The sequence below is a fragment of the Sorex araneus genome, chromosome 1 (assembly GCF_027595985.1).
Source record: "Sorex araneus isolate mSorAra2 chromosome 1, mSorAra2.pri, whole genome shotgun sequence".
Lineage (NCBI taxonomy): Eukaryota > Metazoa > Chordata > Mammalia > Eulipotyphla > Soricidae > Sorex > Sorex araneus.
In genome coordinates, this window is record NC_073302.1 from 160194506 (window position 1) to 160219403 (window position 24898).

The 24898-nt window shown below is 41.1% G+C and overlaps 1 protein-coding gene across 1 annotated transcript in view; it reads left to right on the forward strand.

The window, feature by feature from the left end:
* The first annotated feature begins 2687 nt into the window (after positions 1 to 2687).
* Positions 2688 to 24898, forward strand: part of VCAN (versican) — a 119381-nt gene continuing 97170 nt past the window's right edge. Inside the window, exons 1-3 of the mRNA XM_055123646.1 lie at positions 2688 to 2987; positions 17539 to 17614; positions 24438 to 24815. Of these exons, the coding sequence (XP_054979621.1) occupies positions 17545 to 17614; positions 24438 to 24815 (448 nt within the window). The 5' untranslated portion in view covers positions 2688 to 2987; positions 17539 to 17544. The remainder of the gene's footprint in view (positions 2988 to 17538; positions 17615 to 24437; positions 24816 to 24898) is intronic.

A 24898-nucleotide genomic window follows, 5' to 3' on the forward strand; every position in this document is an offset into this window, starting at 1 on the left:
TTTTGGGGGTGTTTTTTTATTGAATTGCCATGAGATACACAATAACAAGGTTGTTCATGATTGGGTTTCAGTCATATGATATTCCAATGCCCATCCCTTTGCCAGTGTATGTTCTCTGACACCAATAATCCCAGTTTCCCTCCTGCCCCACTCCCCACCCCAGCTTGCCTCTATAGCAGATACTACACTCTCTCTCTCCTCTCCTCTCTCTCTCTCTCTCTCTCTCTCTCTCTCTCTCTCTCTCTCACTCTCTTTTAGGTACTATGGTTTGCAATGCTATTACTGAAAGGTTATCATTAGCATTTCTTCTTTAATGCCTTAGCTGCTTGTTTTTGCTCCCAGTCTCCTTTGTAGATATGTTTTATTTCAACTGTATTGTTAAGAAAACAGGATAATTGAGAGACAACTTTTTCAATTGGCCTTATTTTACAAATGGGTAAATCACATAAAATCTTTGAAATTCAACCAGGGTTACTCACATTTAAGAATGAAAATAATATTAAACACCTGGAAGTATTTCAGAGGAAGGTCTACCCTAATGCCTTAGAAGATAAATTTCAATAAAGATTCTTTTATATCATCTCTAAGAGAATCATTTTGATTTTAAAGTTGCTATGAGGAGTGCTAAGGTAACTCCTGATTCAGGAATCAGGTATTGTGTTCTGGTGACAGATTTTTTTCACTTTCTTTTTGATCTTTGGGTCACCTGGCAGTGCTCAGGATTAACTCCTGGCTTTGTACTCAGGGGTCACTTGTGGAGGTACATAGTTGATCATATGTAGTGCCAGGGACTAACTAGATTTGTCCACATGGAAGACAAGTGCCTTACCCCCTGTGTTATCTCTCTAGTTCTCTGTGATAATTTTGCCACTGTGACTTTAGGCAAGTCACTTTCTATGTCTTAATTTGCTTATTTGTTAAATGTGAAGGTTGAAGGCTAATGCTGTTCTAATATCGATATTTTGCTGTTCTAAATATTTAGTGAAATAGAAGTTCAACGTTAAGATATACTTTACTAACAATAAATAATTTACTGTGAAATAAACAAATTTATCACCAAACCTTGTAGATGAATATATGGTATTCACCACAGCAGCCCGGTACAAAAAGAAATAAAAGCTGCATATTTTGAGAATGAAAATTCTACAAACCTGCTCATTACTTAAAGTCTAAGGTTATTCATTGTACATGCAACTTTCAAGAGAAACAGAATATAAATGAGCATGCATAGGAGTCTAGGCTATTACAAGCTTTAAAGTAAATGTTAAGGCAACAACTCAAAGAAATTCAGGGTGAAAATGGATTTCTCTTTTTTCATCATCGTTCTGAGATACTGTTTAATTTACTTTTCTTAGTGAAGACTTCAGAAAAGATCATTATGAAGATTCATTCCCTCTATATCTTCTCACATAGAGAGAAAGGTTTGCTATCCATTCCAGTATCCCCAGCGTCAAACTGATGTGCACCTTGGACTTATTTGGTTCCCATTGTATAAACCCACACCAGACTTCAAAGTGAAGGAAAACACAAAGTCCTTCCTTTTCTAAGGGACCGAAATCCTTTGTGTCAACTGGTTGACCCTTTGCTCTGGATGGCCCTATTGGAACTCTTTTGTAACACAATGCCTGGGGAGTCCTTCCTTGTGTTGAAGTGTTTGCATAGTGGTGGGCCTGAATGAGAAAAGAATCTAGAAAGATTATGGTTCCATTTCCTGATCCCAAGGAAATGATAACACCTAAGGACTCTTCTTACTCCGCTCCACCTCGAGGAGCACTTTGAAAGAGTAAGGGAATGGAAGAAGATCACAGCATCTAGACGGGTGTAGGTTTGTGGCGGAGGGAGAGGATCTGTTTGCATTGACTAGAATTTGCTTGGGAAATTTTCTGTCTGCTCTTTTATTACCAGGGTCTTTGTGGCTTGCGTAATGACTCCCCGTTTCCCATTGGGCAGTTCCCAGGAAAGGCAGTGGGGGATTCTTACACTTTCTCTCTTGGTTTCAGGGGGATATTCTGTGGTGTGTGTGTGTGTGTGTGTGTGTGTGTGTGTGTGTGTGTGTGTGTGTTTCTTTTATTCTCTCTTCCCCCACTCGGCTTTTGAGGTTGGCAGAAGACGTGAGCCTGACACTTCCCTCCAACGGGCCGGGGAGGCTCAGCGGTTGCGTAAACACGCTAGAACCAAGTTCTTTACTGGTTTTACAGACTTTTAGGTAGCCCGACAAAAGAACTGATGGTACTCAATTGTCTGGTGCTGGCCCGCTGCGCCGGAGCCCGGGGGCTCCTTTCCCTAACCCAGAACTGGCTGCGCAGGGGGGCGGGGAAGTGGGGGTGGGGAAGGGGAGGGAAGGCTGGGGTTTCCGTGAGCCCCGCGCGCTCTTACTCTGTGAGTCGCTGAATGGGGAGCGCTTCTGTCCCCAAGCCGATTGGTACTTCTGGTCGGGAAGAGACGGCGCGAGGTGGGAGTGCCTGGGGAGGGAGGCAGGCGGTCCCTACCCCCGGCGCAGGGAGCTGCCTTTCCGCCCCTCTGCCTGCTTGCCCAGCCCGGGCTCTCAGGAGTGGCTGGAGCTGCCGAGCGCTTCGGGAGCTCGTGAATGAACCCTCCTCCTCTTCCTCCTCCTCCTCCTCCTCCACCTCCTCCTCCTCCTCCTCGCGAGTCTCCTCCTCGGTGCTGACGGTACAGTGATATAATGATGATGGGTGTCACAACCCGCATTTGAACTTGCAGGCGAGCTGACCCAAGTCTTTCTGGGGAAGAACTCCAGGCGGGCGGGAGCAACAGCGGCCAACAGTAGGTGCTGGGGACAGACGCTGGGGCCGCGATCTGCAACCAGCCCCGCATCCTCCTGCATCCTCCAGCGCTGTCCCGCACCATCCGCGCACCTTCCCCAGGCCACCGCATTTCCTATGTGACCCGCCCCTGCAACGCCGAGTCCCTTCGCGCAGCGCTGCGGTGAATTCTTATCCCTAAACTGCAATAAGCCTCCTTCCAAGGTAATCACGTTTCTTTTGTTTTCTCCTTATAAAAACTTATGGGGCGAGGGGTGGGGGTGGGGGAGAGCGAGCTTTGTGAGCGACGGTATATTGCAATTAGCAATTGTAGCGGCAGAGAGAAGTAGTTGGAAAGGCGAAGTTGAGGGGATATATATATTGAAAAAAATGCAGGTAACTTTCAGAAGGACGTTTAAGAGGAGTAGAGAGGGACCCTAGTGCTGAAAAGGATCCAGACAAAAGAAGCTAGGGGTGGGGTAAGGTGGGTAGAAGGACAAATGGAATTGGGGGGGGGGAATTGTAAAGAACCCTGGAAAAGTCGCGGTGCCTTGGGGGTAGTGAAGAGGGTGGGACCCCAGGCATCTTGAGCCTTAATTTTTGTTGTTAACCTGCTAGAGGCAAAAGTTTGAATGGGGACTCCGGAGACTTGCTGAGTTGAAAGTCTCCGAAGCCTCCCCGGTGCAGGCCACCTGGTTCCTGGCCCGTGGTCTGTGGTCAGTGGCCAGCGTTCCTGGAAAGCTCGCGGGCAGCCCCTGACAGGGTGAGCCGGCGCCCCGGCAGCCCGGGACCTGCACGGGCGTGACCCCCCTCTTCCCGCAGCGGTCTGGGAGCAGGAGGTCTGGCTGGGGGTGGCTGCAGAGTACCAAGTCGTGTTTTTTTGTGTCACTTGGAGGCTGTCAAGGTCTTCTTCCCCCGGCGCCCCTGGGTTCTTTTGTCCTGCGCGCGGTGCGCTGGGGCCGACCCGCAGCGAGCAAGGGCTGGGGGTGGGGTTGTTGGAGCGCTGCGGAGGTCTGGGAGGCGCCTGGGCGGGAAAAGCCTGTCCTGAAGCAGCTGGGATGTGCGAGAATTTTATCTCACCCCAAGAGCGAAGTGGAGTCATTCTATTCGGTCTCAAAGAGCAAACCAGAGCCCGGAGCCCTCTCAAGACAAAGGTGGTGAAGGGATTCGAATCCGGGGCCTTTAGAAACAACCCTCCAGACCGGGTTACTGCAATCCACCTTTCTTTCCCCGTTTCCCTACCTCCTCCCCTTTCTCCGTCCTAGTTGAGCAACTTTATTGGCGGATCTAGTGGCTGCGAAAAGCGTGTTCCGGGAGCCCTTGGGGGACGCCCGGGGTTGGAGTGTCCCGCCGCCCTGCGGAGGCGTGGACGCTGCCTGCGGGCTGGGGTGGGGGGTGTCCGGGCGGTCCCCGCTAACTTTCTGTGTCACTAATCATGGAGCAGTCCGTGTGTGAGGGAGCCGAGAGCACGGCAGGAAACTAGTGTCATCGCCTGAAGTACTCTCTCTCGGGTCCAGCTGCGCCCGCGCAACTCGGGCGAGCTCCCGGGAGATGCTGCGGGAGGGAGGAGAAATGTGCAGGGCGTCTGGAGCCACGTCCCGCCGCGTGCACAGCCGCCCACTGTCGCGCTCTCTGCGTCCCTTTTCTCATCTTTGTCTCTCCCTGTCTCCATCTTCTCTGCCTCTCTCTCCCTCTCCTAGACTCTGCTCTGTCTTTATCCTGCGTCCCCTCCCCCACGGCTGACAAATGAATGGTTAGTGTGAAATCCCCGCCGCCCGGGTCCGCCGAGGCGGGCAGGAGAGGGAGGAGCCCGCGAGGCTCCGCGCTCCTGGGCTCCGCCCACAGGCTCCGACTGCCGGACCGCGGAGCCCAGATGTCTAGGAATAGGACATTTTTATGGTGGATGTGGGCGCCCCCTGATGGTAAAACCTAGCACGAGTGGAGAGAAATGAATCCTGCTTGCACAAACCCTCCTGGAAGCACGATCACAGCCTTAGTGTCTAAGGACGGAGGACCGTAGCTTCCCTTTTTCCGTTAGCTTTGTTTTCCGAATTTGTAACATAAACCTGGGTGTTTGGTGGATCTAGAAAGGACAGCTATCTATCTATCTAGATATAGATAGATAGATAGATGATAGATCTCTCTCTCTATTTTTCTGTGCCGAGAGCATAAGTATCTTATCCCGATGGATAACGCACACGGTTAGAGTCAATGGGGGTAGGAGGGCCTTGATGCTCTAGAGTACGTGTCTTGAAAAAATTTATCTATATAACTCTTTTACTTTTGCAAATCTTACTAAGACTTAATACCTTTTGAATTCGATGCCAGGGCTCTGCCCCAAGGTACTGCAGAAAAAGGGCTCTAAAATTTAAACTTCTCCGAGGTAATCACGTTTCCTCCTTCTTAGCACGAAATTTAAACTTTCTCAATTTCACTATAGCCCTAGAATGTGGAAATTTGGGAGAACAGGGCTCCAGGAGGAAAAAGAAGAGAAAGGAAGGGTGCCCGGAGTGTGAAAGATATCAGGATGGGGGCAGATGCGAGAAAACACCTTGGAAAGGGGCGGAAGGTGGCGTTCCGAGGTTTAGAACTGAATTTTCCTTCTCTTTGGATGGTAGAATTTAAAACCAGCGAAACCGTCCTCACTGAGGTTCCGTGGCGGGATGCAAACGCAGGGAAAAAAAAAACGTGCCCCTGAGAGGGGCCAGGACAATCGGCTAGCCGCGCAGCTTCCAAGGAAGCAGGAAGCACGGAGGGCTTCCCCGAAACGCCTGGGTACTCCAGACGCCGCCACGTGGGCTGCGGCGGCCGCTCCCCGCCCGAGACGGGTGTGACTGTCGGGCCCCAACAGAGCTGCACTGCGGAGCGTGGAGCCTGCGCTTCCCCCACCCGCTGCTGGCCGCGCGCCCGCGGCGGCCCCGCCCAGAGCCCTGGGGGCGTGGCTTGGCGCCGCCCTGGGAACCCGAGCGCACCCGCGCTGCGGGGACTCCCTCGTGACACGCGAGGAGGAGACGCATTCAGATTACTAGTTCTTGATTCTCGCGAGTGATGGGAGAGGCAGAGGGCATGTCCACTCTAGAGGGGCAAAGTAAAAATTCACCACGAAGAAATTGTTTGGCAGACGAGGTGAAAAGAGTTTGCCTTGGACTCCTATTGACTTCTAAAACGTTTAAGTCCATTTAAAGACGATTTATAGTCAGTTACAGGATAATCACTTTCTAGACGGTCCAGAAGAGCTCTTCGAGGCAGGGTAAATGATTGCCATTTGGAAGGGACTGGTGAGAATCCACGAGCACAGATCATAAAGGACCCTGTGCATCTGGAGATTTATTTGTTTGTTTCTTGGCCACACCTCACGCTACTCAGGCTCTTAGTTCAGGGACCACTCCTGGAGGGCAATGAGGACTATATGTAGTGCTTGGGATTGAACCTGGGTCATAGATAGTCTTGCAAGACGAGGACCTTACAGTCTGTACTCTCAGAGCTCTGGCATCAGAGCCTTTTTTTAAATGGATTTTTTAATTGAATCATTATGAGATAGACCTTATAAAGCTGTTTATGATTAGGTTTCAGTCATACAGTGTTCTAACACACATCTCTCCACCAGTGTACATTTACCAGCGCCAGTGTCCCCAGTCCCCCCTTCCCCACGCCTCTGGTTTTCTTTTCTCTGTCTTTCTGTCTGTCTCTCTTTCTCTCTCTCTCCCCGCCCCTTCTCTTCTTTTCGGCATTGTGCTTTGCAATACAGATACTAAAAGGTTATCATGCATATGGCATGGGAGTTTTAATACAGCCGTATCCATAGTGCAAACTCAGCTCACAGTTATGAGATGACAGAGCAGTTGACACATGCTCCTGACAGACTAGAAGCCAGCATTTAGAGAAGCATTTGTAAACTCCCCTTTCTTTCCTTTATTTAGGATAAATGGGGTTCTAATAATCTTTTCAATCTCAAATTCTAATATCAAATTGATTGTGCCTTTCCTTTCTTTTCGGTTTCTTCTAAAAGCTGTGACTTAAATTATTTTAAGTACCAGTTAGCAATTATGTCAAAACCCTCATGAAAAATTCACATAACGTCCTAGAATAGCATGTTGTGTGTTTAATATACAATTAATAAGGCACCAATAGAAGCAACAGCTAGTTTTCTGAAACGAAATTTGTTCCCAGTTTGGGAAACCTGTAATTTGATAAGAGTATATTACCAAACTGAATCTCTCAGACACTGACATAAGGCTAAGAGCTGGGAGCTCTTAGGTAAAGAAAGGATTGTTTTACAATTGTATATGCTTGTCTGGACTAATACTGCAAAGAGTTCCAATGGATTCCAGTGTGATTGAGCAATTACTTCCTCCAGCAGGAAGTCAACAGTCCTTAATCTTTTTGTGGGCGGTGGGAAAAGGGATGAGATTCAAGACAATCACTGTTTAAGATTTATATGAGTTCAAAGTTTTGCTTTTCTTAATAGATAAAAAAAATTAAAAGTAATTCCTAACTTGTATTTCCTGCTTAAAAAAATAAGTTTGAAAAGAATCCCCTAGATTTACATGTTTACAGAGGTGGGTTTATTCTTTTCCTCTGTGCTTGTAATCTGGAGAAGAATGCCTTTGATAGCCCGAGATAACTATATCTACACACTTGTAAGTTCTATTTGGAAAGGACCTAAAAAGCTAACTTCAGGGTAGATATGATTACTGCTAAGATATAACCATTGTTTGCCTTTTCCTTGTGTTATTATGCTTAAGTATTTTGTGGTTAGTGAATGGTCACTAATTGACCATCAGGACTTTTCAGAGCACAGATATGAACATATGTGATGTCTCTCAGCCTTATTTAAGTATGCTCTCTTTGCTTAGTGGGAGTTGAATACTTCTATTTCACTATGAACAAAAGACCACTAAATAATGAATTTAAAATTACATATAGTCCTGTAACTGATCAGAATTTCTCAAGACAGTGTTTCTTTCAAAGAAAACAGTTTATTGATAGAGGTAGGCTGTTATTTTACCACCCACCCGGAGAAATTACTGGGACCCACTAACACTACTGTTGGGGTTTACTTCCTCTGAACTTAGAAAACATGTTGATTGATGTATAGTCTTCTACTTTTCCAGAAAACACAGGTCCTATATTTTCTTTTCTTTTTTTAAATTTATTTTATTGAATCACCATGTGATATGGTGATTATACAATACTCAAAACACCCATCCCTTCACCCGTGCCCATATTCCACCACCAAAGACCCCAGTATACCTCCCAACCCCCACCTCCCACCCCCACCCCCGCCTGCTTAATTGATAAACTTCAATTCATTTTCTCTTTACCTTGGTTACATTCCATATTTCAACACAAAATTCACTATTGTTGGAATTTTCCCCAAGAAAGACAGCCCTACTGCCAATGAAGCATCTGATAATTAGTTTTCCATTGCTGAGACTGGAGAGATATGAAGTCCCGCTGTTTCAAGTACATAGAATTTTTTTCCCCTTCTTCCTGCGCCACCAAGTTCATGCCTGCTTAATAAATAGTCCTCATATTATGGCTGACACCACGCCACCCGACGAGAAAAAAGGATATTTCCCGTACTCGGCCGGCGTGGGGCTATGGCTTAGTTCACAGTCTAGAGACATGGCTGCAAGCAGTTTCTGGAACCAAAAGTAGTCTAGTTGGGCTCCGGATTCTGGTTGATCAGCAGCAACGCTGCTGCACCAAAGTGTGGCCACCTGGGTAGAATCTCGGCGGAGCATGCATTGGTATTGGCCCGAGACTGCCCAAGCGTCCCGCTGTTCCGAGTACATATTTTTTCCCCCCTCCCATTCCCACGCCTCTAAGTTCGTGCCTGCTTAGTAGACAGGTCCTATATTTTCTGATATGGAATTAGAACAAGGGAAGTAGAGGTAAATATTTTGGCTGAGCTCTACCTTAATTAGTGGATTTTTGTTCATTTCCTTTGGTAACCTAGATTTGGTAATTACATATATACATGATATATATATGTATATATATATCTGAATATATATACATATAAAACTAAATACACATTTCTCCTTCTCCCCTCTTTTTTCATATTTGGGCCACACCTGGTGATACTCAAGGCTTACCCCTGACTCTGGACTCAGGGGTACAGGCAATGCTTGGGAACCTTATCGGGTGCCCAAAGATCAAACCCGAGTTGGCCATGTGCAAGGCAAAAGCACTACCCATTGCACTATCTCTCCACTCCCTAAATACACATTCCTTCCATTTTTTAAACACTACTAAGTCCTTATCATTGAAAAATATTACTCTTATCATTGAATAATGCTATTATTTATATATAAGTATATATGATATCTACACACTTATATTACATATAATATAATAAATAATATATTAATATAATAGTATTATTTAAAGATACTCATATTGAGTTAGGGGTGGTTGTGTTTAAGTGGTCAGTGAAATGTACTTTTGATTTATAGTTGTCGGTCAATGACCAAAAAAAAAAAAAACCCAACCAGAAATAGACTCCACTGTACATAGAAACTCTTTGTGAAAGATGTATTCAATAGAAGATGTAGGGATTAACCAATAGGTCTACTAAAAATCCAAGTCAAAATCTATCTAGTCTTTTATCAAATAATAAATTAACATGGATCAAATATAATGGTAGGGAACGGCATTATTGAAACATGAATAGAAGAAAAGAGAGAATTTTTGAAACAATAAGTTAGGAATAGAGAAACGCATTTTCAGCATAACATAAAATCTAGATGCCATATTAGAAAAGATTAAAGGCCATGAGACAGCATAGAAGTTCTGGTGTAAGCTAGGCCAAAACATTTTATATTCTCCATGATGGACTATATTTTTTGGGAATCCCAAGCGTTTCTCAGGGAACCCGTGGCCTCTCCCACCAATACAAGGCCAACCGGGCAAGGCAGATTAGTTGCAGTGTCAGAGGATGCAGAGCTCCTTGTGTCCTGGGGAACTGAGGGCCACAAGAGCCAACTCAGCGCTGCTCAGAGGGTCTCCAGCACTGGGCCCTGTGGTGCTGACAGAGGCATGTAGTGGTGAGGTTTGGGCTTAGACTGGTGCATGCCAAAATCTGGCCCTGACCCCTGACCTATCTCCATAGAGGAAACAATGTACCCAATGGTCTAGATAATATGAATATAATTATGTGAAAAATGGGTATATGGGTAATTCATTCAACAAATATTTACAAGGTTCTCTGCATTATGGTTACTGCAATGAAGAAAACATCAAAGACTATTCTAAAATTTATATTATGGTGTGTAGAGGAAGTCAATTATATATATGTGCATATATATACACTATAGCACTGTAGCATGCTGTCCCATTGTTTATCAATTTGCTTTGCGGGCACCAGTAATGTCTCCATTGTGAGACTTGTTACTGTTTTTGACATATCAAATAGGCCACGGGGAGCTTGCCAGGCTCTGCTGTGCAGGTGGGATACTCTCAGTAACTTTCTGTGCTCTCTGAGAGGGACAGAGGAATTGAACCTGGGTCAGCCACGTGCAAGGCTAATGCCCTCCCTGCTGTGCTATTGCTCCTGACTGGAGCCACACACACACACACACACACACACACACGTACATAAATAATATGTGTACACATTCAAAATAGTGATTTGCGCTATGATGAAAATAGAACATGTAAAGGAAATATATGCAGTAATTTTTAAGTTGAGTTACAAGGAAGAAATTTGTTAGGCAGAGAACAGAGCAGTACTAAAGGGCAATAGCATGAAAAGTCTAACCTCTACTTTAGAATCAGTATCCAGTAGTAGGTGAGTGATAAATTCACACGACCCCTTTACTCCAGGGAAGTAAACTACTGAGATTCCATGTTTTAACTGTGATTTTTTTCTGCATTATGGCAATTTCTCCTGTAAGAAAGCACCTAGAGCAATTTTTAAAGGAATATTCATTGCATCCACTCTGGGGCTTTGGTAACCTAGACAATTGGTTGTCCATGGTTACTAATTTGGAGACTGGAAGACCAAACCATTATGTTTGCTTCCTTAAGTCACCCTTTGCTCAGTGGGGCTTCCCAAAGATGAAGGGAGAATACTAAATGTGTGTTAACTAGAACATTGACTCTCTGAGACAGCCCATCCTGGTCTGACCCTTATCATCTTTGCAGACATTTGTCATGGATAGAAGTCCTGTTGACCTTGTCTTATGTCTCCTAGGCAATTAAACAGTCTCAGTCAGCTGTGCTTTGATTGCTCAGTGACTTTCTCCTCTCCTCATTGATTTCACAGGAGTGAAAGCTAAATATAGACGCTGCCTCTCATATCTCCGAGGTCTTCCTAAGCAGACAGACTTGTTATCACAAACAGATTACACTTACAGGACAGACCTGGAAAAAACAGAGGAATAGAAATGGGGATTGAAGTGGTGTTAAAAACAGAGAAAGAGACTTTAAAGACACTTCACTTTTAGCAATTTCAAATGCAGAAGGCAAATAGTGTGACATAATGACCAAAAGCTTGGACATAAAGTCAAGAAAATCTGAGAAGTATGATGAATGCCCATGAATTCTCAGAAATAGGTGATGGTAATGTAGTTCTGAGGCAGCCGAGTTCAATAAAAACTCTGAAATATTTAGAATATGAAACTGGGGTTGTTAGATCTGATTTTTTTCAAAGAAGTCAGAGATATTAGACTTAGTGAATATATTGAATTTTGATATTCAAATATATTTATGCAATATATAACTTAAACAAGAATATATATTTAAATAACGACTGGTTTCTGCTTCGTATTTTTCATGCACTATCTTCCTTTCTAGTCTTGTCTTACAGGCAACTTTTGGAAATTTTGATGAGCCTAACTATTATATAAGTGAGGGATCATGTTTCCATTTCCATGACTGGGGTAGCGACACTGTTGTATGAATGAAGTAGGGCACAAAGTTAGGTTTTGGACCAAAGCCTTGGAGTTCAGAAGTGGATCATATTTTTCCTTCTAGTTTTGTTATGAGGTGTGTACCGCTGTATATTAACCAGCATCCCATATTATTCAATTAAGGTAATTATGGAGAAGCAGTTAGAAACTTGCCTTACACTGGGAAATGTGTCCCACTGAACAAAACAGTTTTAATAGATTGTTCGTTTTAGACCAGCACAATGGAGCAATAGTTCATCAGGTAGGGCACTTGCCGTGCATTCAGTTAATCCATGTTTGATCCCCGGCACCTTGTATGGCCAAACCCCATACAAGGAGTAATCTGCCAGGAGTAATCCCTGAGCACTACTGAGTGTGCTTCCCCTCAAATAGTCTTCTTCTTGAGAACAAGACATGCAGTACCTATCAAAAACCTGAAATAGCATTGTAAATTATAACTACTTGTTTTATGCATTATTTTGCTATTTATATTGTTATCGGAACCCACGGAACCCAGGTAATATGGAACTTTGTGATCTTGAACTCTGGGCTCCATGAGATCCGGGAGCAGAGATCCTCTGCCTGCTTCCCCTAATCTCTGGCGACCTGGGGGTCACACCCATAAGCCACCTCCTGTCAGCGCCAGATAATCTCATCGGCCACCCTCCAGAACTCATGGCTGCTTCTCCCAGAAGGGAGCAAAAAAATGATTCCCCCATAACCATGCCACCGGACTCTGCACCAGGGAAGCCCCAGGGGCGGTTGGTGAGAGCCCTCCATGCCCCAAGGGACCCAGCCCTGGCAGCCGACTTCCACTACCCAACTGCTGCCATGCTCCAGGCCACTTTCCACACTCTTGGGCCGAGCCTCATGCATGAGTGAACACATTCCTCCATTATATCATCATCAATGGAGATATAAATAAATGAATAAATAAATTATATATATGTATATATATGCCTCTTGGAGAGTTCACCAAGCTACTACAAGTATACCGCCCACACAGAAGAGCCTGGCAAGCTCCCCATGGTGTATTTGATATGCCAAATACAAATATAGTAACAGTAACAGTCTCATTATCCTGATCCTGAAAAGAGCCTCCAATCATTGGGAAAGACAGTAAGGAGAGGCTGCTAAAATCTCAGGGCTGGGACGAATGGATGAATGTTACTGGCCCCTGCTCGAGTAAATCTATGAATAACGGGATGACAGTGATACAGTGATACTGATAATATGGTATCAATCCAATGTATAATTTTCAAATCCAAGAACTTTATAGACCTTTCTTTTTGCTCTTTGTGATATGAAGCCAGGAAAATGTTACTTGTAGAAGACCTAAATTAGTAACAACAGTAATAACAAATATTGAACACTGAAATACTATATATTGCTGTTATATTGCTGTGATAATAAATTACTTTATTATCGCAATTGCCCTAATAATTAAGCGACAATTTTAACTATTAAATAGCTACAGAGTATGAGGGAGTTAGCAACATAGCAAGAAACACAGAGTTTAAGTAGAGGATGAAAAACTAGAATTGAGGGCCATTTAACAGGGGAGCCAGATTTTTCGCACTAGGTTTTAAAAGATTCCTCAAGAAAGGAAGGAAATAATTGAGAAGATGTTTTCTTTCTTTTTCCTTTTTTGGAGGGGAGGTGGTGGTCATATCCAGCTGTCCCCAGGAGTTACTCTTGTCGCTGCACTCAAAAATTACTCATGGTGGTGCTTGTGATACCATATAGGATGCTAGGAACTGAACCCCCATGTAAGGCAAGTGCCCAACCCACTGTACTATCAGCCTGACCACAACAAGACATTTTCTTGAAGTACGATTTGACTTGCTATTTATAAACCCTATTATAGAAAGCTTTCTTACTTGAATTTAATTAATACATAATAAATACATTATCTTTAAAACTTTTTATGATCCAACTTAAAATTCAGTTGTTTTGGAAACTTCAAATATAGGCATATGAAACTGGTCTATTTACTGTCACCTGAATTACTGTAATGATATTGTATGTAAATGTATACCTCCTTCTGATATAACTTACAGGAAATTCAGACGTGTAGAAAACTCAATTTCCCATATTTAATAACATACTAGTATATCATAATTATATGATAACCTTAATTATTAAGGCTAATTAAAGATTATCAGCTGCAATCCTTTTATTATGAGTTTATGAACAACCTCCATTGGAAACATGAGATTTATAATGTATTAGATTTCTTAAATTGTCTTAAGGAGCTATAATAATTTTACAATTCTGGGGTTGAAAAGAAAGTCAAGGGGTGAGGTGCTTAACTGGCATCTGAGCCATGGTTTGATCCCTGGCACCACTATACTCAAACTTCTCCAGGAGTGATCCCTGAGCACAGAGCTAGGAGCAAGCCCTGTGCACTGTCAGGTGTGGCCCTAAAACAAAGCAAAAATTTATTATTTTGTTTAGAGATGTTAAAAAAAATATTTCAGAGCATACATAAAATAATGTAATCAAAAGGAAATTTTTTATTTTAACTTTCTGATTCTTCTCTCAGCATCAGCTTCCTGGGTATCTTATACACTCAAGGGTACAAGATAATTCAAGTTACAAGAGAAATATTCTATCATGACAATATCTATTGGAGAAAAACCAACATATTTTCCTTTCTCTTTTCTTTTTAAGAAGTTTTATTGGATTACCATGAGATATAGTTACAAACTTGCATGATTGCATTTTACTCAAACTATGCTCAAGCACCCATCCCTCCACCAGTGCACATTTTCCACCACCATTGTTCCCAGTGTCCCACCCGTCACCCCCACACCACCCCACTCAATGCCTCTGTGGCAGGTACAATCCTTCTTTCTCTCTAGGTTTGGGCACGGTGATTTGCATACAGATGCTAAGAGGTCATGGTGTTTGGTCTTTGATTTGCTTTCAGTACACCTCTCCCATCCTGGGTGATCCCTCCGATCATCATTTACTTAGTAGTTCCTTCTCCATTACAACTACCTCTTCCCCCCAGCACGTGGGACCAGCTTTCAAATCGTGATGTGATTCTCCTCGCCCTTATCTCCACTGTCTTTAGATGTCAGTCTCATATTATACTACTTTATATTCCACGAATGAGTGCTGTCATTCTATATCTGTACTTCTGTTTCTGACTAATTTCACTTAGCATGATACTCTCCATGTCCACCCACATATATGCAAATTTCATGACTTCATTTTTTCTAGCAGCCACATAGTATTCCATTGTGTAGATGTACCAGAGTTTCTTCAACCAGTCATCTGTTCTTGGGCACTTGGGTTTTTTCCAGACTCTGGCTATTGTAAACAGTGCTGCAATGAATATACAAATGCAGATATCATTTCTATTGTTTTTTTTTGCATCTCTGGGATATATTCCCAGGAGTGGTATTTTTGGGTCATACGGAAGCTCAATTTCTAGTTTTTGAAGGAATGTCCACATTGTTTTCCAAAAAGGCTGGATCAATTGGCACTCCCACCAGCAATGAATGAGGTACCCATTCTCCCTGCATTTTTTTTCTCTTCTTAAGATGAATACACCTTTCTAAGAAAAAGCCCGCCCTCCTACTCCCAAATTTCTCCATTCATTTTGGCCCAATATTGCATCATACGCTCATCCCCTTGTTAAAAGGAATAGGGCACTTATACTTAAGATCATCAGGGTTGTCTCTTTGGGTTGTTATTTGACCATGATCCTTTTAAACAGCATTTTCCAATGAGAGGACCATATGGCTTCTATGGACCACCAGGATATTACAAGGGGACCAGAGGTGAAAATAATGTAAATGGGGGTTTATGGCAAAAGATAAGGGGTCCTACTGTAGGACAAAGGATGACTGGAAGTAAAAAAGCTTGAAAAGGAGCCACTATTGGAGAAAAAATTGAGAGAAACTATTTTAAAATACGTATACTTTATATATATATATGTGAGTGTATATATACACATATGTAGCACTGTATCACTGTCATCCCGTTGTTCATCGATTTGCTCGAGAGGGCACCAATAACGTCTCCATTGCGAACTTGTTGTTACTGTTTTTGATATATCAAATACACCACGGGTAGCTTGCCAGGCTCTGCCATGCCGGGCTTTCTGAGAGGGACAGAGAAATTGAACCCAGGTCAGCCATGTGCAAGGCAAATGCCCTACCCACTCTGTATCGCTCAGTCCATATATATATAAATACTACACAGATATATATACTTACACATATATACATATCTATGTACACACATATATATACATATATATATATATTTGAAGCACACAGGCTCAATCTTTAACAACATGTTAGTGATCTCTTATAGAAGGGCTTTATGGCCCTTGGGTGAAATACAACCTTCACACTCTTTTCCTCTAAGGATACTTTTTTGTAGCATTTTTCAATGGTTTTTCATAACAAACGATACAAAATGTCTTATTTCAGTTATGCTTTGGGACAGGGATTGGGGTTTGGGATGGAAACATCTGAAGTATGATGGTGGGAAGGTATAATGGTGGTGGGATTGGTGTTTGAATATTAAGTGCAATGAAATATTGTGAACTACTTTATAAAATAAAAATAAATTAAAAAATATATGTGTATGTATATATAGATACATATATGTGTACATATATGTGTGTACATATATGTATCTACATACACACGTATATAGTTTGCATGAAGGAAGAAAGATAATAAAAATGGAATTATAGATTTGTCAAAAAGATGGAAAGTGGCACTCAGGTAGCCACAGAATATTAAAAGTTGCTGGGAAAGGAGCATCTGTGAAAATTAAATAATCTGAAATTTTTTTTCTGAGGTTGGCTCTTTCTTTTTCTCATAATAATTACTTCATGGGAATTCAGGCTAGAAGAGACCATTCTGAGAACTATACTGTTCTGTCTTACCCAAATTCATACAGTGTACTGTGGGCAAAGCCAGGTCAGTGTTTCAGTATAGAAAAAATATGTATATATATATATGTATATATATATATACATATATATATATAATGTGTGTGTCTCACAATGGGGATGTTGTTACTGTTTCCCGCTTGAGCAAATCAATGAACAACGGGACTACAGTGCTACAGTACTACTTACATATATATATGTATGTATATATATTTTTTGTATAGATATCTAATTATACAATACATTCTTTTTGCTTTTGGGGGGAGGGTCACACCCGGCAATGCTCAGGGGTGCACTTTATTAAAATATTATTAAAATAAAAGGCTCTGCACTCAGAAATCATTCCTGGCGGTGCTCAGGGAACCATATGGGATATTGGAAATGGAACCCAGCTTGACTGCAGGCAAGGTAAAACCCTACCTGCTCCAGCACCTACACAATACACTTTGTCTGCTTAGTCTCCTAGAACTTACTTTGATGGTGTGCTTTTAAAAGTCTGCTGGGGTCTTTATTCTGTTCTGTGGCCTTCCTACTTTGCATTTGAGGCAAATCCCTTTTACTATCTTTACTGCTCTTCACCTTCTCTTATTTCATCCACCACCAAGCTTCCTGTTTCTAAATAGACTTTGTGGTCACTTCTCCCTCTTTGTGCTGGCACATAGCCACTATTTACTTATATTGTGCTCTTTGTTATTCTTCCTGCAACCTATCCAGTTGTGGTTGCACATTGTAATATGTATCCATATCAGGCTCTACAATTACTTTGGTAACTCTTACATGAATGAGTAGATTGTTGGCATAACTTCTGTTGTAAGTTCCCTCCAGTTTTATGAGTTGCTGCTTCATGTACTGTTGTACTCTTGTTATTCCTATACATACAGTGCACAAATACCATGTAATTTTTCACACCCAAACTGCAAATCTGAATGCTTATGGTTTACTTTACCTTATTCATTTCTAGGACAAGATGTTGGTAAACATAAAAATCATCTTATGGATATGCTGTACCTTAATAACAACCAATGCCCTACAAAATGGTGAGTTTGGCAACAATTTCTTTGGTGTATTATTAAAATAAAATTTAATTACTGAAGTATGGAGTGGGAGCAAAAGGCTCATTAATCTGGGAGCCTGAGTGATATTGCAGCAGCGAGCATGCTTGACTTATGCAAGGCCAACCAGAGTTTGGTCCTGATTCCATGTGGCTCCCCAAACCCCACCGGGAGTGATATCTGAGAGCAGAGTCAGAAGTAAGCCCTGAGCACTACCGGTTGTGGCCCCCCAAACAAAAATAAACTAACAAACAAGATTAAATTGTTTTCTGTTCAATGTTGATTAAGCTAATAATAGTATTAGACTAAAAACTAATTAGGCAGAATTTTGAATAAATTAATCAAGTCAAAATAATGAATCAGATGCTGTCAAAGCATGTGTGTTTTCTCAATTGCATCCCCACTGCAAGAGGATTGATGTGTGGCATGGATTCTATTTTAAGATTCCATCTTAATACTACTGAAATATTTTCTTACTAAAAAAATACTATCAAAGTCTCTGGAAGATACAGTTTGAAAAGAATTAAGAAGATTAAAGAAGATTGGCAATTACTATTCTGTCTTTTTTACAAGAATAGTAGTGAAGGATCCCTAAGGAATAAGTCAACCATCCTCCACTTAAAACTGAATTAGACTTCCTACTTAGAACAAGGAAATTACTCAAAAAGAAAATGCGGAGAAATACATGTGGCACAGATTCTACATATTATTTTATTGTAATAAATATATCATTGTTTTTTGAATTTTGTGGCCATTGCCCATGGAGCTTGGAGCCAACTCCTGACTCTGTGTTCAGGGGTTGCTGCTTTGAAGACTGATGCAGGACAGTGAACTGGAATTGGATGCATGCAAGGCAAATGCATTACCCACTGCACTATTTCTCCATTCCTATATAATATTTTAAGAGTATAAATATCAAGTGGGCTGCAGCAATAGCACAGAGGGTAGGTGTTTGACTTGCACATGGCCAACCTGGGTTCGATTCCTCCGCAGTTCTCGGAGAGCCTGGCAAGCTACAGAGAGTATCTCGCCCACACGGCAGAGCCTGGCAAGCTCCCTGTGGCATATTCGATATGCCAAAAACAGTAACAACAAGTCTCATAATGGACTGGTGCCCGCTCAAGCAAATCGATGAGCAACGGGATGATAGTGACAGTGATATATATCAAGCTATATCTATATTATTTATTGGTAGGCCTTGTAATTTCTATTATATATAGGTAGTCCATTTTATCTTACCTCTCCAATAAGATAGTTGTTTTCATTCTCCTTCTTCAGCAGAGGAGGACACTGTCATATCAAAGCTCAGAGGCCTAGCTAATGTTGAAACTGTACAGTAATTTAGTGACAGAGCGCAAAGGGCATCACAGCCAGTTTGGTTCTATGGACTATGACTATTAGGAGATATAATTAGCTTGGGGTCAGTTTCAGAGTTATTTTTTCCATATAAGGAACAAATGTTGAAAACATAAGGCCCCTATTTGTCAAAAAAAACCAGTTATCAAGTTCATAGAGATATGCAGATGCAAATTTGTTTTATTCAATCAAAGTGCTTTAATCTTAACCTCTGTAGTTTAAGGTTAAATCTTTAAGTTTTCTCCATTTATTTCTATTCACTGAAAAGGTTATTAACTAATATTAAGGAACATCTTATCTACTGGTTATTGGTTCTAACTCAGAAAACACTATTATTTAGGCATATGGATTATATTTAATATTCAACATTGACCAAATTATTGGGTATTCTTCTAATTTTGATAAATGGAATCACACTGCCATTAGTAACTGAACAAAAGAAATGTGTTTACTACTTGAAAGAGTGATAAATTTCCATGTTTTCAATTTGGAATTTGGTCAAGTCTTTACCTATTTGTTCAAATTGTGTAGTTAGAATTTATAGCATACTTGCTCTTCAGAAGTTACTGACAGAGAGAAGATTAATAATGGATGATCCATTAATTAAAGATTTCTCCCTTTACTCACTTTCAGACTCAAGCCCATCTGGTGAGAGCAGTGAATTTTGTCTTAGCATGCTTTTTGTAACTTACATTGTCAGAGTTTCAGACAAGTTCTTGCAGGTAGCAGGGTTGTCATTGTTTTTATAAATAATGCACAGTCTAAACATTATGCTTTGAACCACTAAATTTCCTTACTAAAATATTTAGAGTTAGTGGACTTAGACTTAATTCTTGTGATCCAGGGCATTAAGACCCAAGACATTGTATGTAAAAGACTTGACCACACTGTTTTTTTTTGTTAATCCTGTTGTTAAGACTGGATTCTATACTACTTTATATTTATATACAGCTGAAGCTTTTAATTTTCTTGTAGCTATAAACATCCAGAACAATAAATAGGTTTTGGGAAATTTGCCTTTAGACATCATTTTGTTCCAGTATATAACTGAGTAGTTCTGTAAGTTTCAGAAAACTCATGATTGGATAAATTAGACTGATTATTTTTCTTTTTTTCCTCCCCTTCCTTCCTCCCTCCCTCCCTCCCTCCCTCCCTCCCTCCCTCCCTCCCTCCCTCCCTTCTTTCCTTCCTTCCTTCCTTCCTTCCTTCCTTCCTTCCTTCCTTCCTTCCTTCCTTCCTTCCTTCCTTCCTTCCTTCCTTCCTTCCTTCCTTCCTTCCTTCCTTCTTTCCTTTTTCTTTCTTTTCTTCTTTTTCATAGTATTTTTCATTTCTTTGTTTCTTGGGACTCAATATTGGCAAAAAATACAAAATTAAAAAAATTCTTTCACAAAATTATGAAATTCTCTTAAGAGGAATATGTATCAAGTTTGAATTACTTTGCACAGGAGACCCCAGTGGGCTTTGCCAATTTATCTGAAAGATCATGAGTATCCAAATAGGTTTATAGGTTTATGTTAAGAGAGAAATTTGGCAAATAAGTTGAGAGGGACTGGGGCAGATAGCTTAAAGGTCTAAAGTGTGTGCAATATGTGCTAGGTCTCAGGTGTGATCCCTGACATACTATATCACAGCTTCCCTATCTCTCCCTCCATCCACTGTACAACCTCTACCCCCACCACCTTGACCCCCACCAGGTATTCTACCATAGTGGTCCCAACACCATCAGGCCTAAGCAGCACCACATTTTTGGGCTAAACATTAGACTATCAGACCTGCCCTGCTGGGCCAATTACTGCAGGGGTGGCCCAGAGGACTTCTGACATTGCTTGGGAACCCCAGAGAAAAATAGTGTGGTCAAGACTGCAAAAGAACAAACATTAAGAATTTTGTTTGTTTGTTTGTTTGTTTTGGTTTGAGACCATACTCAGCAGTGTTCAGGGCTTACTCCTGGCTGCTTGCTTAGGGATCACTCCTGGCAGTGCTCAGGAGACCCTATGTGGTTCCAGGAATCAAACCCTGTTCTGCCACATGCAAAGCAAACACTTTGCCCACAGTACTTCTCTCTGGCCCTGAAGACTAAGATTTTTTTTTTTTTTTTTTTGCTTTTTGGGTCACACCTGGCGATTCACAGGGGTTACTCCTGGCTCTGCACTCAGTAATCACTCCTGGCGGTGCTCAGGGGACCATATGGGATGCTGGGAATCAAACCCGGGTCGACCACGTGCAAGGCAAATGCCCTACCTGCTGTGCTATCGCTCCAGCCCCCAAGGCTAAGAATTCTTGCAGAATTTCATTTAGGGTTGCAGGAAGAACTCTATAAATACCAAATCTAAAGAATTCTTTGATTATATCTAAAAAGACACGTGTTCTGGCCCAGGTCTAGCTAGCAAGTTGGGAACTTAAGTGTTACTTCTTTCTAATGAACTAATCTTACTAACGGATTGATTGAATGAGCCACATTCTGAGGGTAAATTTTAAGTAAGAAAATTTATTTTGTAAGCCAAGGAGACCATTACAAATAGATGTACGCTAACTTGCTGTTAGAGTACAAAAGGCTAATGGCTTTAACATTTTAAAGATTAGCTTAGTACTGTTAATAGCAAACTTCATATTTATTTAACCTTGTTAAGTGTCTTAATTCCATTTTGTTAAAGTATAGATTAATAAAATGATAATCACACAACCATTATAAGCTTGGAATGTTAGTGATTTCTAGCATAAATATAACAAATACAATATTGTATTAATTTAGATTTGTAGAATATGAAATATTTTGTATGACAATGTTCTTGAAGATAAAGTAAATATCAGTTTGGGATTTTTTTTTGCATTTTGGGTCACACCAGGCAATACTCAGGGGTTACTCTTGGCTCCGCACTCAGGAATTACTCCTGGAGGTGTTCGGGTGCTTGGGGGACCATATGGGATGCCGGGGACCGAACCCAGGTTGGCCGTGTGCAAGGGAAATGCCCTACCCTCTGTACTATCACTCCTGCCCTTGTCATTATTTTTTGATATTAAAAGAACATTTTTTTTCTTAAAAACACAGCTCATTTATAATACATTCCATAATATTCAAAGTTTCCTATCCCCAACTAAATCTACAGGTCTACATTGATAGCCCTGTCATTTCTGATGCATAATGATATTGACATTGACATGTCATTTGCCATGTGCCACTCCTTCACATATCACCATCAATACATTAAATATTATATATGCATTATTTTGTTAATTGACACTCCTATTCTACTCTAGAGGCTTCTGTTAGGTTTTTCACTATAATCTCATCAGAGGGGAGTTGCTTGTATATTGACATTCATTTCTATTGTTATGATCAACACACTATCAAGCTAATTAGTAAAGAGTTAGAAATAGGGAAGGAAGGGGGGATGGGATCTAGATTCCTCTAAATGGGGAAAGGATGTTGTACAGATTGATAATTTCAGAGGATTAAGTGAACAGAAGCTAACTCCCCCAGTGCCCTCCAACATATAATCAAGAGGTAATGTTTCACTGCGAAGTGATGGCTGCTGGATTTGTCTCTATGATGAAAGACTTGGTTCAAAAACTGGACCAAAGCAGGTCCTTCAAGTGGCAGACTTCCCCCTGTCCGTGTCTACTTAAGTACTTTAAAAATTTTCTCCTCCTCTTTGAACTTTTTTTTCATTTCCTCGATGGTAATGCATGAGTTATCTTAACAAACATTTTTCATGTCTAACCTGTAGACATAAATTTTAATTCCAACTGCCTTTCTCATCATCAGCCTAGACTTTCAAATCTGCGTTTCCTGCCCTCTCCTCCTCGTGAGGAGTCACTCTGTTTTCATTAGCACCAGATACCAGCAGTGCTAAACAATGTCAATGAAATAATACTCCTGGCAAGGGCAGACTACCCCACCCCACTTTCTGTGTTATCTGAACTATGATTTAATAAGTACATGACTGATAACTTTCTTTTCTATTAAAGAACTAGGTTTCTATATTATATCTCCTAATTATCAAAGTGATATTTTTGTAACTTAGAAGACCAATATAAAGCATTAAAATTTTATACAGAATTATACTTTTCAGAGTGCTTTCAAGCTGCTTTTTCTTTATTTCTTTTTCCAGTCATTTTTTCCTTACATAGTCATTTGCATTTTTATGCTGAAGACCTTTAGTGAATCACATCTTAAAGATTACTCTATCTCTGTATCTTGCATTTCTTAACTGTTCTGTTAATCTTATGCACTTAGAAAATTACGGAACTAGTCCTTCCTTCCTTCCTTCCTTCCTTCCTTCCTTCCTTCCTTCCTTCCTTCCTTCCTTCCTTCCTTCCTTCCTTCCTTCCTTCCTTCCTTCCTTCCTTCCTTCCTTCCTTCCTTCCTTCCTTCCTTCCTTCCTTCCTTCCTTCCTTCCTTCCTTCCTCCCCACCTTCCTGCCTTCCTCCCTGCCTTCTTGCCTTCTTCCCTGCCTTTCTGCCTTTCTTCCTCTTCCCTCCTTCTTTCCTTCTTTCCCTCTCTTCCGTTTACGCTTTATAAGTTTCATTTGTACATCTTCACACCAAAACATCTGCTTTTACATACTTCTCTGCTGTCCAAAGTCAGTTTTCCCACTACTACCTTGTAATCAACACATTTTAACCATTCCACCTACCCTATCCCCTTTGTTTTTGACAATCACTATTCTGTTTCAGAATATAAGGGCTTGTTCAACTGTTCTTTGTTTTCTTTATCCTTCACCTAAGTGAAATCATATGTTGTATTTTTTGGGGCTCAGTCATTTCACTTAACTTGAAATATAAATTTCTTGACTATAAATCCCTCAAGGTTCTTATAATGGCTCTATTTCATCTTCTAGCTGGGCAGTATTTTACTTTGTATTTATTTATACCATATCTCCTTTATTCCATCACCTATCAGTGAGCACACTTAAATTGTTTCCACATCTAGGCTATTGTTGACAGTGTTGCAATAAATATAGGAGTGCAACTATCTTTTCAAATTAGTGTTTTCATGTTCTTTGGATAAATGCCCAGTGGTGAAGCAGTGTATATATATATATTTTTTTGAACCTCCCCACTCTTTTTAAGAATAGCTCCATCAATTTACATTCACACTGATATTTCTTCAAACCTGTATTATTGACACTAGTTTGCCCTCATCTTCTGCCTTTGATTGATTGGTTTCTTATGTGTGCCATATTACTTTTCACTTATTTTGTTTCTGTGATATACTTATTACAAATACTTCAAAATAAATTCCATTTTTAGATATAGAAATGAACACCATAAGTCCTTATCTTTATTATAAAACATTACTGAAATTGCATGCTATTTTCTACATAAAGCCATTTTTATTATGTTCCTATTTAAAGATGTAATAAGTCACTCTACGGGTTTCTTATCCACTCATCTATTTAATTCAGTTAATTTTTTAAGAACCACTAATTTGGTTTTATTTTTCTTGTAGACAAAGTGGGAAAAAACCCACCTGTTAAGGCCTCCCTCTCTGGAAAAGTCGACCTTCCTTGTCATTTTTCAACCATGCCAATCTTACCATCCAGTTATAACACTACTAATGAACTTCTTCGAATCAAATGGTCTAAGATTGAGGTGGACAAAAATGGAAAAGATATAAAAGAGACCACTGTGTTTGTGGCCCAAAATGGGAATGTCAAGATTGGGAATGACTACAAAGACAGAGTGATGGTGCCGACACGTCTGGAGGATGTAGGTGATGCCACTCTCACCATGCTCAAAGTGCGTGCAAGTGATGCAGGTCTCTACCGCTGTGATGTCATGTATGGGCTTGAGGACACACAACACACTGTATCATTGGCTGTAGAAGGTAAGTTTGTCTTAAATCTTTAAGAAGATAGTACTAGTTGATACCTGGTTCAATAAGTTTAGTAACTGGCGAGGGTTTGGACA